Below are 13112 nucleotides of genomic sequence, written 5' to 3'. Positions count from 1 at the left end.
TCCAGTAACGCCATCACATTGGAATCTGCAAATACACTTTTCAATACTGCGAACGGCCAATCAGAAAAAAGCTCCAACGCGAAAGCAAGATAAAATTAATTAATTAATTGAACAATCGATATAATTACATCGTGTAATTACAGATCTATTTGATCAATGTTAGCGTTAAATTTAACGTTAATAATACTTTTCCGATTGACGCATGATGCGTATGAAGTGACAGAAAATGTATAATATGCGTGACATGAACTATATATTTTCTATCACTTCACGCGCATCATGCGTGAATCGGAAAGTACCCAATGTTATTTATTTTGATAACTAGTAAATTACTAGAAATTTACTATTTATTACTAGATCCTAAACTCCACTTTACGCATTGCGTTCAACAATCTATTTGTCGAATATTGGCTATGTTCCAAAATTCACTGCAAGCGCTGAAAATATATAATATATGTAACGTGAACTATAGATTTTCAACGCTGGCAGTGAATTTTGGAACATTATTTCATTGACTAATCACACGCCCATTATTTCATTGACTAATCAAAATGGAGAAATTTTGCTCCTTTTATTCTAATTGGTCAATCAAATACTACTCCAATGAAGGATTTTTGAACACAATCCTGAAATTCTACGCACATTTCTCCAAAAAAAGTAACAATAACATCGAAAATCTCATGGAGCGTTAGATTAGATTTTTGCCTACACGTGGAGTGTGTTAAAATTTATAAGCATAAATAGGTAAATAACCTTCTTTATTAATGAATAAACATAATAAACGGATAAAGGAAAAGAGAGCTAAATTGAAAAAAATTAAAAAGTGAGTAAAATGATTCAAGGTCGTACGAATAAAAAGATTATTCCTTTACTGGAATCACATGATTGTATAATATACTATTAAGTGTATATATAATATAGTAGTGTATAATATTAAGTGTATATATTATATAGTATAATATATTAATTAAAATAGTATAACATTATTTCAAATGTTGTTGAATATTACTTCATTAATTTTCTTTTAATTTTAAAGACAACTGACAACACGAAAGATAAAAAAGAAATATTCTGTCAGCAAAAGTGAATTTATGTTTGCTTCTGAAAATACTGCTATAAATTTGATCGATAATATGGATATTGATAATGCGCAAAATATTCATTCAGGTGAGTTAATTTGTCTTTTTATAAAAGAAGTATTACACAATTTACTTTTAAATACAAGAAAAATTTAGATAACGAAATAACTATCAACGAATTGTATGATTTCCAATTTAATCTTTTTTTTTTTACATTATATTAATTTTTGTATGTATACATTTGTTGATATTTTGTTTGTATCTCAGTTAAATAGAAAATTATCTGTTATTATTATTTATTTAATATTTTTTCTAAGTTCATATAATTATAATTACATATAATTAGAACTATTTGAATTCCAGATTCTACAGTTGATTCTATAAGATGGAATAGTTCTCAGGAACAGATAGATGAGAAGATAGATAATGATTGGAAGCTGGATAATTCCGAAGAAGAGATGGAAGAAGATATAGATGATTGGACTCAAATTGCTCCGAAAGAAAAAAGAAATATAGAATCACCACTTGTGATTGAGATGCATTCGAATGATGTTATGCCACTAAATTTACCACAGATATTTAAACAAGAGCAAGAGACAAAAGTAGATGAGGAAAGATTTTACAATGACATGTTTAAAGTAGATGCATCATCCAGTGAAGAAGCGTGCATTCTAGTTGCTAAATCTATAAACTTTAAGCATAACACTCACATACAAGCACAAACATCTATGTCATCAAATACAGGTGAAAATAATGAAACCCAAAATAAAATTGAGGATAAACTAGAAAATATTAGCATCAATAATATAAACAGTTCTAAGAAAAATCCTACATGTAAAAAACTCGATAAAAATAGAATATCTGTAAATTGTAATATAGAAAAGTTGCCGCAAAGCCCTCTTAAAAGTAAAAATCGCACACATCAGCCATCGCGGAACAAAAAAGCACCAGAATTTTATTGCATAAGAAACATAGTCATTATTATAATGAAAAGCAAGAATAGATTATGCTTCACTGGTAAACTGTTGGTAAAAGTATTATATGGCGCTGTGCAAATTTACGGGTACATATTAAATAAGTCGACCAATACTACAAAAGTGTATTCTCCGCGAGGATACAGTAATATTACTATAGAAACGAGCAAGAGAGAAAGATATTCCAAAGATAGTAATATCGATGATATCTGGACAGCACTCGCCACAGAAGGCATCACTCGAGATTCGGAAAGCAAATTGCAAGTCGACATCGATAATGTTCGACCAGGAGACGCCGTTCTCGTGTTGCAGAATTTCGAAGATAATTTGACGATTTTTCTGAAAACTTATTTTCCATACTTCAAATTATTTCCAGATGTAAATAATTTCTCCTACTATCCTTGGACAGATCCCAAACGAGCCGAGATAATATTGCAAGCCGATCTACATTTCGAGCAATACAATAATTCCAATTACAAACGATTGATCGTCGATCCGTATATCACTACTGATATTGCGCAGAAAATGTTGAATCTTTGGCGTGCGAACCAATGGTCTTGCACGTTGATTGCTGGCGGTAAAAACGTCGGCAAGTCCACCAGCGCGCGATATTTGATCAATAGTCTATTGCATACATGTGCAAGGGTGATCCTGGTGGATATAGATCCCGGTCAAGCAGAATGCACGCCGCCCGGCTGTATCTCGTACAGCTTAATCGAGGAGCCGCTAATGGGACCAAATTTCACGCACTTGAAGATACCGGTTTACCAACTATTCATCGACAACGTAAATGTCGCTCAATGCGTCACACGCTACCTGGAAGGTGTTAAGATGCTGATTGAGAGATTAAAGGAGAATCCCGAACTATCCCGTTTACCTATTGTAGTAAATACGATGGGTTTTACGCAAAATTTAGGTTGGGATATTGCAATTTTTGCGATAAAACTCATCAGACCGTCGATAATCATGCAAATTATGTCGTCCAAAAAGAAGAATAATTATAATAATATCTTCAGTGTGGAAGTCGTAAATAAACAGGTATAAAATTTCTTCAGATATAATAGATATACCTTTGTTCTTTGAATTCTTAAAAAACTTCTACATAGGAATGCTCGTGGGCGTTTTGCGACGAGAAATTTATCGATTGGAACAGACCATGCGAGCACGACTTGTGTGTAATTCAATCTCAAGTCGAAGGCACCGTAACGCAAACGACAATGGATCAAGGACCAAACCAGTGGAATATGGAACCGTATCAGCAACGCGAGCTCGTCATAATGTCTTATCTCAGCGATATCGTACGCGACAATGATTCTCTGTAAATTCTATATTGTTCCTCATAATATTTTGTTCTTAATAATTACATGTCAATTTTTAATTTTAACGTTTGTTATTTCAGTCATTACAACACAAGACTATCGCATAGCATCAATCAAGTAATGCCGTACACGTTAGTATTTATATTTCATTATATTACAATAGCACGAGTGTTAAATAGAAATATAAAACTGTTTTGGTATGTGTTTACAGGGCGCCTTTCTCTTCCCTCTGCATTATTCCTCAGCGATTGTTTGGTGTACCGGCATCGCGTGCTTTGAGCGTCATAAATGGTAATATTGTAGCTCTGTGTGGTATAGATTTAACGGAGGAATCTTCTCAAAACTCAACAGATATCTCCACTCTTCGGGTACTGACGCAAAGATCGCCTTTATGCACATGTTACGGTTTCGGTAAGTACTGATATTACTGCACAAATTTTTCTCAACAGATATTTTGCATAAATAGCGTATAATTATATAGGAATAGTTCGGGGTGTTGATATGGAACAACAGCAAGTATATATAAACACGCCATTGCCGATATCGATCATGCAGCATGTTAATTGTTTAGCTGGCTGCATTCCCGTTCCTCCGATGTTGTTACAATTGTATCCAGGCGCACCTTACGTAAGTAGAAATGTAACATTACCGACGAGTCGCGAACCGCGCAAAGGATACTTTCGAATGAGATATCGAAAAAAACAGAATCCTAATAAATCTTCATAATAAAATTGTACAAGTATATATCCTACAACTTGCGCCTTCTAAATGTTCATTGATTTTCCATTGGAGATGAACATGGAGAGGGAGCATTTTACAAATATAACATAGTTGTAGATATATTTTATATATATATTGTTGTTACAATTCTTGTGACATAAAAAAGATCAAATCGAGCAATGTATAGAATTTAATATGCGTATATTTATATATACACATGTTTATTATGCCTGATCATTGACAAATATTGAAAAAAGAAGATGTGTATATATTTAAGAAATAAATTTTTTAGATATGTAAAATTGTTGTCCCCACACATCATACAAATATCTATCTATAGATAAACTATACCAAAGCTATAACATAAAACAGAGATGATGCGCTTCTAATATAATAATCAATTGCTCATGATCAAAATTTTGCTAGAAATCAAAATTTTGCTAAAATTGTTTACCGCGATACAGAAGTGAGATGTCTTTATGTAAAGCAGAAATATTGTTGCTCGTCTCGTCTTCTTTGCATTTAAAGTAGAAACATAAAGGTCGCAATATGGCAGTAAGTGTTTGTACGCTCCAAGACTTGCCGAGCAATTTCTGCCGATTTGTGGCCGACAAATTCTTCACGTCCGTAAAATGTCGCGGAAAACCAAAGATCTCTTCGAGTTCGGTGATCCACAATCTATCACTTTCACCCTTCATCATGATTGGTTTTACTTCCGCTTTTCCTAGAATAGAAAAGAAACCTTGGCGAAATTTTCCCGATAAAAAAATTTTTCAGAACGAACTCGTGTGACACGTACCTTGTAACAGAGAACCTGTCCTGCATGTAACCGTGCGCAGTTTCTTACAAAGAGCTTTACGATTTAAATTTGGTGTAAGCTTATCTTGAACGTCCTGTTGATTTTGAAACAACGGCATATACGGATTAAAGGGGAAATTGTGCCAGTAAAGTCGCAATCTATGCTGAGGCGAGAAATCCGCTGCGTCTATGACGTCGGGTTCCCGTCCCAAATGCCTGTAATTAACGCAACAAGTTGATTTCGCGTGATTGTAATGTGTTATCCACCGCCGCGTTGTTGAAGAAGTGATTCATAAAACTCACTTGTTAATTTCTAATCTGTACTCGCTCGGCATTGAAGCAACATTTTCGTACAACCAGAACAAGTGGCGATCTTTATTGGCTTTCTTCATTAGTTTTTTAATTCGGCAGTACTCGAAAAAGAGAATTCCCGTTCCTTTGGGATCTATAATTGTAAAAGTAAATTAGAATCATTATCGCCTGCTGGAAATGTTTTTAAAGAATATTATATATTGATAAATATATCATACCGTGGAGACCTAATCGCGCCGGATTGACCAGACTCAAATCATTGCACGGTGATCCGCCGATTAACAAATCGATTGGTGCAATTTCTTGAATCTTTTCCTTCGTTATATCTCTCACATCTCCCAAGTAAGTGATTCGATCGCCAAAATGAGCAGAGCTAATCGTTAAGGCATTCTTATCAATTTCACTCGCGTAATAAACATCCACGACAATTCCCAAATTTAAAAGCACCAAAAATCCTGTTAAATGTGACATAATAAATTATATTTTTATATAATGAATTATATTTTTCAAAAACATAAAAGCGTTATTATAATTAATTTACAAAATTAATTATAATAATAAAGATTAATGTTACAAAAGTAAATCAAATTTTTGTCTTACCAGTACTCAAACCATCGAAAAGTGACAATACACGTATGGGTTTCTTTTGATTCTTATAATTTTCAAAATTTATGTCTTTGGAGGCAGGATTAGAGGCTGTGCGGAACATTGTAGAAACTTTTTCTTTCCAATCCAATCGCGGATGCAATAACATATTCGCAGGTTGTTTAGATTCATCTCTGCAGAGAAAACATTTCCACGGATCTTCCGATAGCATATCGTCGTACGCTTTTGGACATATCAGAAATTTCAAGCAGGCAGTACAATAGACACTGAAATCAATTAACGTATTAAATAAATATATTTCACGATGAGAGTTAAATTATTTCAAATACGAGCAAACTAACCGTGGACAATCGTCTGTGTCACAAATAAGAACAGTTCCGGTGGCGGCGCAAACTGTGCAATAAAACTGAAATGTCGAAGGCATAATTAATATTTCAATCTTTAAATATCGCCGCGATTAAATATTACCGAATACTTACGCATTTTCCATCGTTTCCATGCACAAACATACACGGTTTGAATGCATACTGAAATAAAACAATTCTTGTTATTGCGATGAAAAATACATTTGACTGAAATAAACATTATTTTTGTATGATTATTGTGAAAAATGTATGAAAGTATCTCTTTGATCTCATACCGAACATTCTTTACATAAAGATCCTATAAAGAACGGATGTTCCTCCATTTTATCTTTAGAAAACCTTAAACATTTCAAACATAATTTTTCCACTGTGCATTCTCCTGATATTACGCGATGCAGAGCATCTGCAATTAAAATATAAGTAAAAAAATTTAGTAGCAGAAAGCTATAATATACACAGCTATATATGCATTGCGTAATCCAACTTACCACTCGTTTTTATGTCATTCTTTCGCTCAGCATCTACATTCGGCTTGGATTTAAATTCGTTGATCTTTTTTACTATCTCGTCGGAATATTTATCATATATCTTGTTAGAGTCTGAAACTTGCAATTGGTTATATGGTACGTGAATATTATTCATATTCGAAAAATATTCAAACACATTATCTAAAGTCCAGTTATCCGTGGAGCATCCTAAACGCGAACAATAATCCTAAAAAGTCAGATTCAATTATCGTAGAAAAAGGACATTTTTGAAAGAAAGTTCAGATACATATCGCGCGCGCGCGCGTTTAAATAAATTATTTAAAATATTATTTATATTATCATATCATCTTAGATAATCAAACAATCTTTGAATCAATTTTTTTACCTTCGAAGCTTGAAGCACGCCGTCGAGATAACACTGCTTAACTGTATTTTGAATGTAGTCGCGCATCTTCTCCAGTCCCTTGTAAAATTTCAAAAATTCCAAATGACGTACCTATTAAATATAAAATATTAATTAATCGATATTACAGAAAAAAAAAATCTCATCGATGTATAATTTTTTTTTATTCGAGTTAATGTCAAGTCTTATCACCTCTGAAACTTTGTAATCGCCGTACCACATAATCCATTGACAACCAAAACTCGGTTCCTTCAAGCAGCAGTCGCGATAATCGATAATCATTGCTGCAAAAGCAAGAAGAGCTCTTTGTATTTATAAAAGACGACCAGGCAAATGTTTGGAAAGAAGGATAAATGCGCTCAAACTATACCGGGCCACCAACAATGTCCAGCGATTTTCGCCCAAGCTATTACACCAGGATTTTGGTTTTGTAAAGGTAAACGCTCATCTTCGATTTGCTTCCAACTTGTATTTGTATCTTTGCATTTTTCAACAGCCTGTTTCTTTGTCGGTGATGTCTCTGGTGAACCTATAAAGTCACAAATGTCAAATTAGTTTTTCAAATATTATGTATCAATATTTTATATGCGCTTAAATTATCACAAAAATGGAAGAAAATACTTCTTTGGTTTGATATGAATCTCTCAGTAGCTTTGATATTTTTTTCTCTCAAGGTATCCAGTCTTTCTTGTATATTTTTCGGGTATGGATAAAATATTAGATCATCCACTGTTACACAAAATAAATTATCTTTCATTATTTGCATGTATATGTGTGAGAGGTAGTATTATAAAAGATATTTTTTATTTAACTTACACGTCTCGAATCCATTTATATTCCGTTGTATCCAATAATAATAAGGCTTTGTCAGAGTACAGCCGAAACGTTGGCGAAGCATCTAAAATAATTGTAACGGCACATCGCATTTTTGGAAGTGTAATTCCTTATTTAATTCTTATTTTCTTTATATATAATTTTATTCTCTCGAAGATAGCAAAGAACCTGTATAGTCGCGTCAATGGCGCGCGAACGAATACTTTTACGAGATGGTTGCGTCAATCGGTGCTCCAGGTTCCTCGAGAATGGTTGTATCTGCGTGCTTTCCCTGAGCTATAATCATGTTAGTTACGTGTTATTGTTTGTTTTTTTCATAAGGATTTCTATCATTCTTCTAATTTACCAATGATATTTGCGATTCTCCGATCCAGTAGACCCACAATTTGCCGGAAATAGGAGCCATTCCTGCATGTTCGGCATCGACAATCAGAGCTAAAACATCACATTTCGTTTTTTTTTTTTTAATATTTCCTCAAGAGAAAAAACATCCAAAATTTTACACAATATTTATTGTCTAAAAAATAACAATACTCTTACTTAGGTAAAAGTGGTATTAAGTTCGCTTTATAATTTGCGACAAAAATCGAGACAGAATTTTTACAATTTTATGTAATACACATATTTCATGTGTGCATCTTGACATGCATATATATGTGTACTTTACTTTTTCAAATATTTTTATTTCTTTATCACGTGACACATAAAATTATAAATAGAATTTTGTCGCGAATTAAATTGTCTGTGAAAAAAGAATGGGCTTTATATGTGTATAACAATATCCCCAATGAGGCAATGTCATTGTTAATTTTCAGTATCACATAACAAGCTATAAATCGCAAAAAATGTGCAAGTTTTATTATACATAATATTACTGTGTAATCATTATCCTCGATATACTTACCTGGCCACCATCCTGAGCAGTATCCCCATACTAACTTGCCCGCATGATTCTCCTTAGTAGTCTTTACCAAAGCTCTCGTTATTCTTCGCGGAACGTATTCCTTTTTATCACTATCATATTCCAAATCGGTACCCTTTTCATCTCGATCTCTTCGCATTAAACGTACCTTGCTATCGACTTTCTTGTTTCTCGTAACTTGAACCTATCACATTATTTCTATATATTTTGACTCTCGCACGCTAATCGTATTTATTTTTATATGTATTTGCCATGTTAATCTACAATGACTCATAAAATTAATCGAATATTTTTTTAGCAAATTTCAAAATATCGTTTAGAAAAATGTTTACTATGTTATAGAAATATATATATAATGCAATTTTGAAGACATATACTCAATAATTATATAATAATTAAATATCGTTCACCTTATCGCTTCGATTTTTGACGAAATTGCGATCCATTGAAGACAATCTCCAAATATCCCTACCCTTTTTTTTATATGTGATTATATTCTTTGTTTTATCGTGTTGGTTTACAAAGTTTGCGTCCTCCTCATCCGAGCATGAATCATGAAGAGAGGTATCTCTACTAATCGCATAAACATCCGCTGTTTCGTGATATTTGTAACACGTGTTTTCCAATGTCTCGTGCTCGTCATCGTAATATTTTTCATCCTTCGCCGAATCGTCATTAATAATTTTTCGTGCCAGTAACAGCGCGCTATCAAATTCGTTATCGCAATCTTTAATGAAGGATACCGATCGGCGCCAAGATGAATGGATCATGTCTACGCCGCTGTCGTCGTCTTCCGATCTCCAGCTCTCATCCATGTTTATTTTCAGAGAGGATGTCGTTACCGGAGAGTCAAAATCGACGCATTCATGGAAGGCACTTCGATAAGCCGTTTCCGTTCTGTCGACAAATTTACAGTCGATCGTAAATCTGTTTAATCGTCTATTACGACGCCTGCGTTTCATACTCATGTCAATAAATGATTCCGTTGGATCGGCCTTCACCAGATCGAATGATTGTTTCGACTTGTGGAGCGATATTTCATCATTGTTAAGGTCCTCGTAGTCCTCCAATCCGATCCAATCGTATTCCATGGAAATATCCCGATTAAGATCCTTATCACCTGGCTTTTCGCCCAGACTATCAGCGGAAATCGTAAAATCCAGAATATTTTCGACATCAATTTCCGCGCTACGAATATGCGCCTGAATATCTCGCATAATCGCGGTAGCTGTGCTCTTTAAATTCCTCTTACATGTACAGGCGGCATTTGTAAAATTACAATCGCAACGTCCCCGCACAATTTTTACGGTATCACGCGTGTCAGCAGCGAAGCTGTCTCTGGCGTCTGATTTGCATTCCGGAGAGTTTTCCTCCAAATCGCGGGAAATTCTCAAATTGTAATTGTCATTATTTGTTACAGAATTTCCAGATTCTTTTTTCCGTCGCATCAATTTGTTGCTTCTTTCCTTTAGAGGTTTCTTCAAATGGTTCTCGCTACTTCTTAAACGATGACTCTTTTTTCTCGACGACCTCCTTCTAATGTTATCTAAAGTGTTTCCGTTCTTAACGGATGTACGCGTATTAATTTCTGTAAATTTGCTTCGCGTGTTGTAATTATCCCAATCTGGCGTTGCATTAAAATCATCGTCCTCGGTATTGTTGTCGTCTATACGCAAGACGTTTGAAAAGTAATCGGGATATTCCGACAATTCCGTTCGATTTTGCGATTCTTTCTTTTGGCAATTCGACGTGTAGAATTTGGAATATCCAGCACCGGAATAATCAATCTGAACGATCTCGCTCGAGCTCGTCTCCGACGTTGCTCGACAAACTCCTTCGTCTTCGTCGGTCGATCCGTAACTTCCGGATAGACGCTCGCGATTCTCGTCTTCATCGCGATCGGACCACCGAGCGTGAAGTTGCGTCAACGAAAACTTGTTCTCCGATAATCCCGTCGGGCCATCATTCGATACCCCGAGATTTTCACGTCGGATGTCTTCGGGCGACGACGATGCGGCTCGCTTGATCGAAAGATTCGTAGTCGCGTCGTTGATATCCCAACGCGTCTTATCTACGTTTAGTTTCCTTTGCCGTTTCGTCGACCATCTCCTCCTCCTGCCGCGTTTTCGGACGGACTTTCTCGAAGTGATTCGCGTAATTCGCGCCGGGTCAATGAACGGCCAGGAGCCATCGTAGATATTCGCGGACGTGCGATCGGATACGACGTCCTCGCGATTATTCGCCTCGAAATCGGAGAATCTCTGCGCATCTTTCTTCGTGGTACGCAGAAAATCCAAGTCCAAGTAACTCGCGATAGTGACATCCTTCAGGGATGATTTCTGGACCAGACCCAGATCTATGGCGCAGACTATGGACCAAGCGCTCACTACCTTGTCCGATCTCGATGACTTCCTCTTAACGCGATCCGACTCTTGGTATTTCTATAATTGGAATGAAAATCGTAACATTAAAAAATTGTAAAGTTGTAATATCAAGAAATATCACAAGTTTATATTAATCAATGCGAAATGACGTTTTGAAATATAATTGTTATATACATATCATCTCCAAAATATGTACATCATTCGTCCGATATTCGTGCGCGATCGTTGTACGCGTCGTCTTAAAATAACTTATCGAAAATAAATGTTATCTTGAAATTAAAAACATCGTGTCGTTCGTGGCGTAATTAAAAATGATTGAGCGATCGTCGCGAGAATATGCAGGACGCGTAGAATTGCATCGGCGAGGTAACACCGAAAGCGAGAGACGCGCGGACTCTCCATAATCCGGGGTGTTTGCTTATTTCGTAATTACGAGAGTAAAGTGTATAAAGAAAATGTATTGGATCGCGCCGCATCCGTGAGCAGATTTCCCACGGGTGAATGTAACTCGCAACATTGACAGAGCCGTCGCGCAGCGTGGAAAGTTTCGCATCATGTGTATACACACACACACACACGCACGTATATATACATGTATGCGCGCACATGCATGCACGCCTCAAGTAAAAATCTTGCCTCAAAGAAAAACAAATTAAAGTCGCGGGCGGCTTGATTAAAATTAAACCTAAATTAATCCCATCTCCTGCCTCCTTTGCCCTTTCCCTCCCCTCCCTCCCGCCCCGCGTGTTGTCGCCGCGGTAAACACACGGTTTTCATATATTACCACGCCATGTGTCGAAGAGTAGTCTCTCGAAAGAGAGACTAGTACTCTCGGCGACGAGTATGCTCTTGATCGCGACGTAATATCGCGCATACGGTACATGCATACACACGCGTTAGGTTTATATCCTCGTGGGGCTGCACGCACTTTCGTATACTTGCGGCATGCATCCTCCTTTCTCTCTCCCTCTCGTAATACGCCGGAAGTCTATGAGGATCTGAATTAAGTATAAAGTCATAAGAAATGTAGATGCGCTAGAAAATGAATGTCCGCTGCAAAGCCGGCGCGACGCTTGTCTCATTCGTCGACAGTGCATTTTAGCGCGTTAATCGTCACGATGCAGCGACCCGAGTAACGCGAAAAAGCACGTGCGACTTAAAATCTCTTATCCCTTTAGATAAAAGATTAAGCGTAACTTAAATGCTTAGTTATATATCTACGAAGCTCGGTCCGTAGAAAGGAAATTTCAATAGCGAAGGTTTTCGCAGTTATGCGCTTTTCTGGATTTTTTCTCTTTTTTATTAAGAAGAGAGAAAAGTCGGCTGTATATTTTTCAAAGAATCCGACGTAAATATTTGATCCGTTAAAAGTGGAAAATTATACATATACGATGTGTATGCAATTCTACGTCTATATCATCGCCAAGTCGAGATAAAAGGACTCTTACATCGGTAGAGACGAGAGAAGAAACCAAACAATTTGCGTAAGGCATACATATAAATGTTTCAATATCCGCGACGATGTAGCGTCCCCCTCGAAACCGCCTTTTACTCCACCCTACCATTCTCCAACGGTAATTGCAGCGTGTCCGTGCTCTCCGACATCTTATTTCAAATAAAAATCGATGTGGAATAAAATATAAGCGAGCCTGGGAAAACTGTTCCTGGCTCGCAGTTGTTGCTGAATCACACGATAATTATCGCTAATAAAAAGCGAATTTCGCATAAAAACGCCACAAAAATCCGGGTCGATCCGGCAGACTATTTTCGGCAGCGCGAGGAGAAATCCTCGGCAAGGATGCGCGAGTCGCAAACTGCGACCCGCATCCGAATCGTTCTTTAAATAGCGATCCGTCTCGGCTTTGGGAAGAGGCGCGTAAAAGAAAGAAAAACGAGAAAGGACACGTG

At 36.3% G+C, this 13112-nt stretch overlaps 2 protein-coding genes across 5 annotated transcripts in view; one reads left to right on the top strand and one right to left on the bottom strand.

Annotated features, from left to right (window-relative positions):
- Positions 1 to 485: 485 nt before the first annotated feature.
- Positions 486 to 4209, top strand: LOC105259374 (polynucleotide 5'-hydroxyl-kinase NOL9). Of its 3 annotated transcripts, none has more exons than XM_011271272.3 (7): positions 492 to 823; positions 1037 to 1167; positions 1443 to 3091; positions 3160 to 3371; positions 3453 to 3503; positions 3584 to 3783; positions 3854 to 4209. In XM_011271272.3, exons 1-7 carry the CDS (start codon positions 765 to 767, stop codon positions 4096 to 4098), a joined length of 2547 nt encoding a protein of 848 aa, XP_011269574.1. In that variant the 5' UTR covers positions 492 to 764; the 3' UTR covers positions 4099 to 4209. The 3 variants fall into 3 exon arrangements, with proteins under 3 accessions (XP_011269591.1, XP_011269574.1, XP_011269582.1); XM_011271280.3 differs by having other exon boundaries at positions 493 to 744; XM_011271289.3 differs by lacking the exon at positions 3854 to 4209 and having other exon boundaries at positions 486 to 823; positions 3160 to 3351; positions 3584 to 3767.
- Positions 4201 to 13112, bottom strand: part of LOC105259403 — a 116956-nt gene continuing 108044 nt past the window's right edge. For both annotated transcript variants that reach the window (XM_011271310.3, XM_011271318.2), the window contains 18 exons: positions 9231 to 11261; positions 8803 to 9004; positions 8245 to 8333; positions 8067 to 8174; positions 7881 to 7962; positions 7686 to 7793; positions 7435 to 7593; positions 7257 to 7348; positions 7047 to 7157; positions 6662 to 6887; positions 6449 to 6576; positions 6288 to 6335; positions 6150 to 6214; positions 5803 to 6074; positions 5421 to 5657; positions 5194 to 5335; positions 4892 to 5106; positions 4201 to 4816 (listed from right to left, as the gene is read on the bottom strand). In XM_011271310.3, coding sequence (XP_011269612.1) covers positions 4533 to 4816; positions 4892 to 5106; positions 5194 to 5335; positions 5421 to 5657; positions 5803 to 6074; positions 6150 to 6214; positions 6288 to 6335; positions 6449 to 6576; positions 6662 to 6887; positions 7047 to 7157; positions 7257 to 7348; positions 7435 to 7593; positions 7686 to 7793; positions 7881 to 7962; positions 8067 to 8174; positions 8245 to 8333; positions 8803 to 9004; positions 9231 to 11261 — 4599 coding nt within the window. In that variant the 3' untranslated portion in view covers positions 4201 to 4532. The remainder of the gene's footprint in view (positions 4817 to 4891; positions 5107 to 5193; positions 5336 to 5420; positions 5658 to 5802; positions 6075 to 6149; positions 6215 to 6287; positions 6336 to 6448; positions 6577 to 6661; positions 6888 to 7046; positions 7158 to 7256; positions 7349 to 7434; positions 7594 to 7685; positions 7794 to 7880; positions 7963 to 8066; positions 8175 to 8244; positions 8334 to 8802; positions 9005 to 9230; positions 11262 to 13112) is intronic.

Source organism: Camponotus floridanus, unplaced genomic scaffold (genome assembly GCF_003227725.1).
Source record: "Camponotus floridanus strain SB8 unplaced genomic scaffold, Cflo_v7.5 scaffold102, whole genome shotgun sequence".
Lineage (NCBI taxonomy): Eukaryota > Metazoa > Arthropoda > Insecta > Hymenoptera > Formicidae > Camponotus > Camponotus floridanus.
This window is presented reverse-complemented; position numbering and strand designations above follow the sequence as displayed.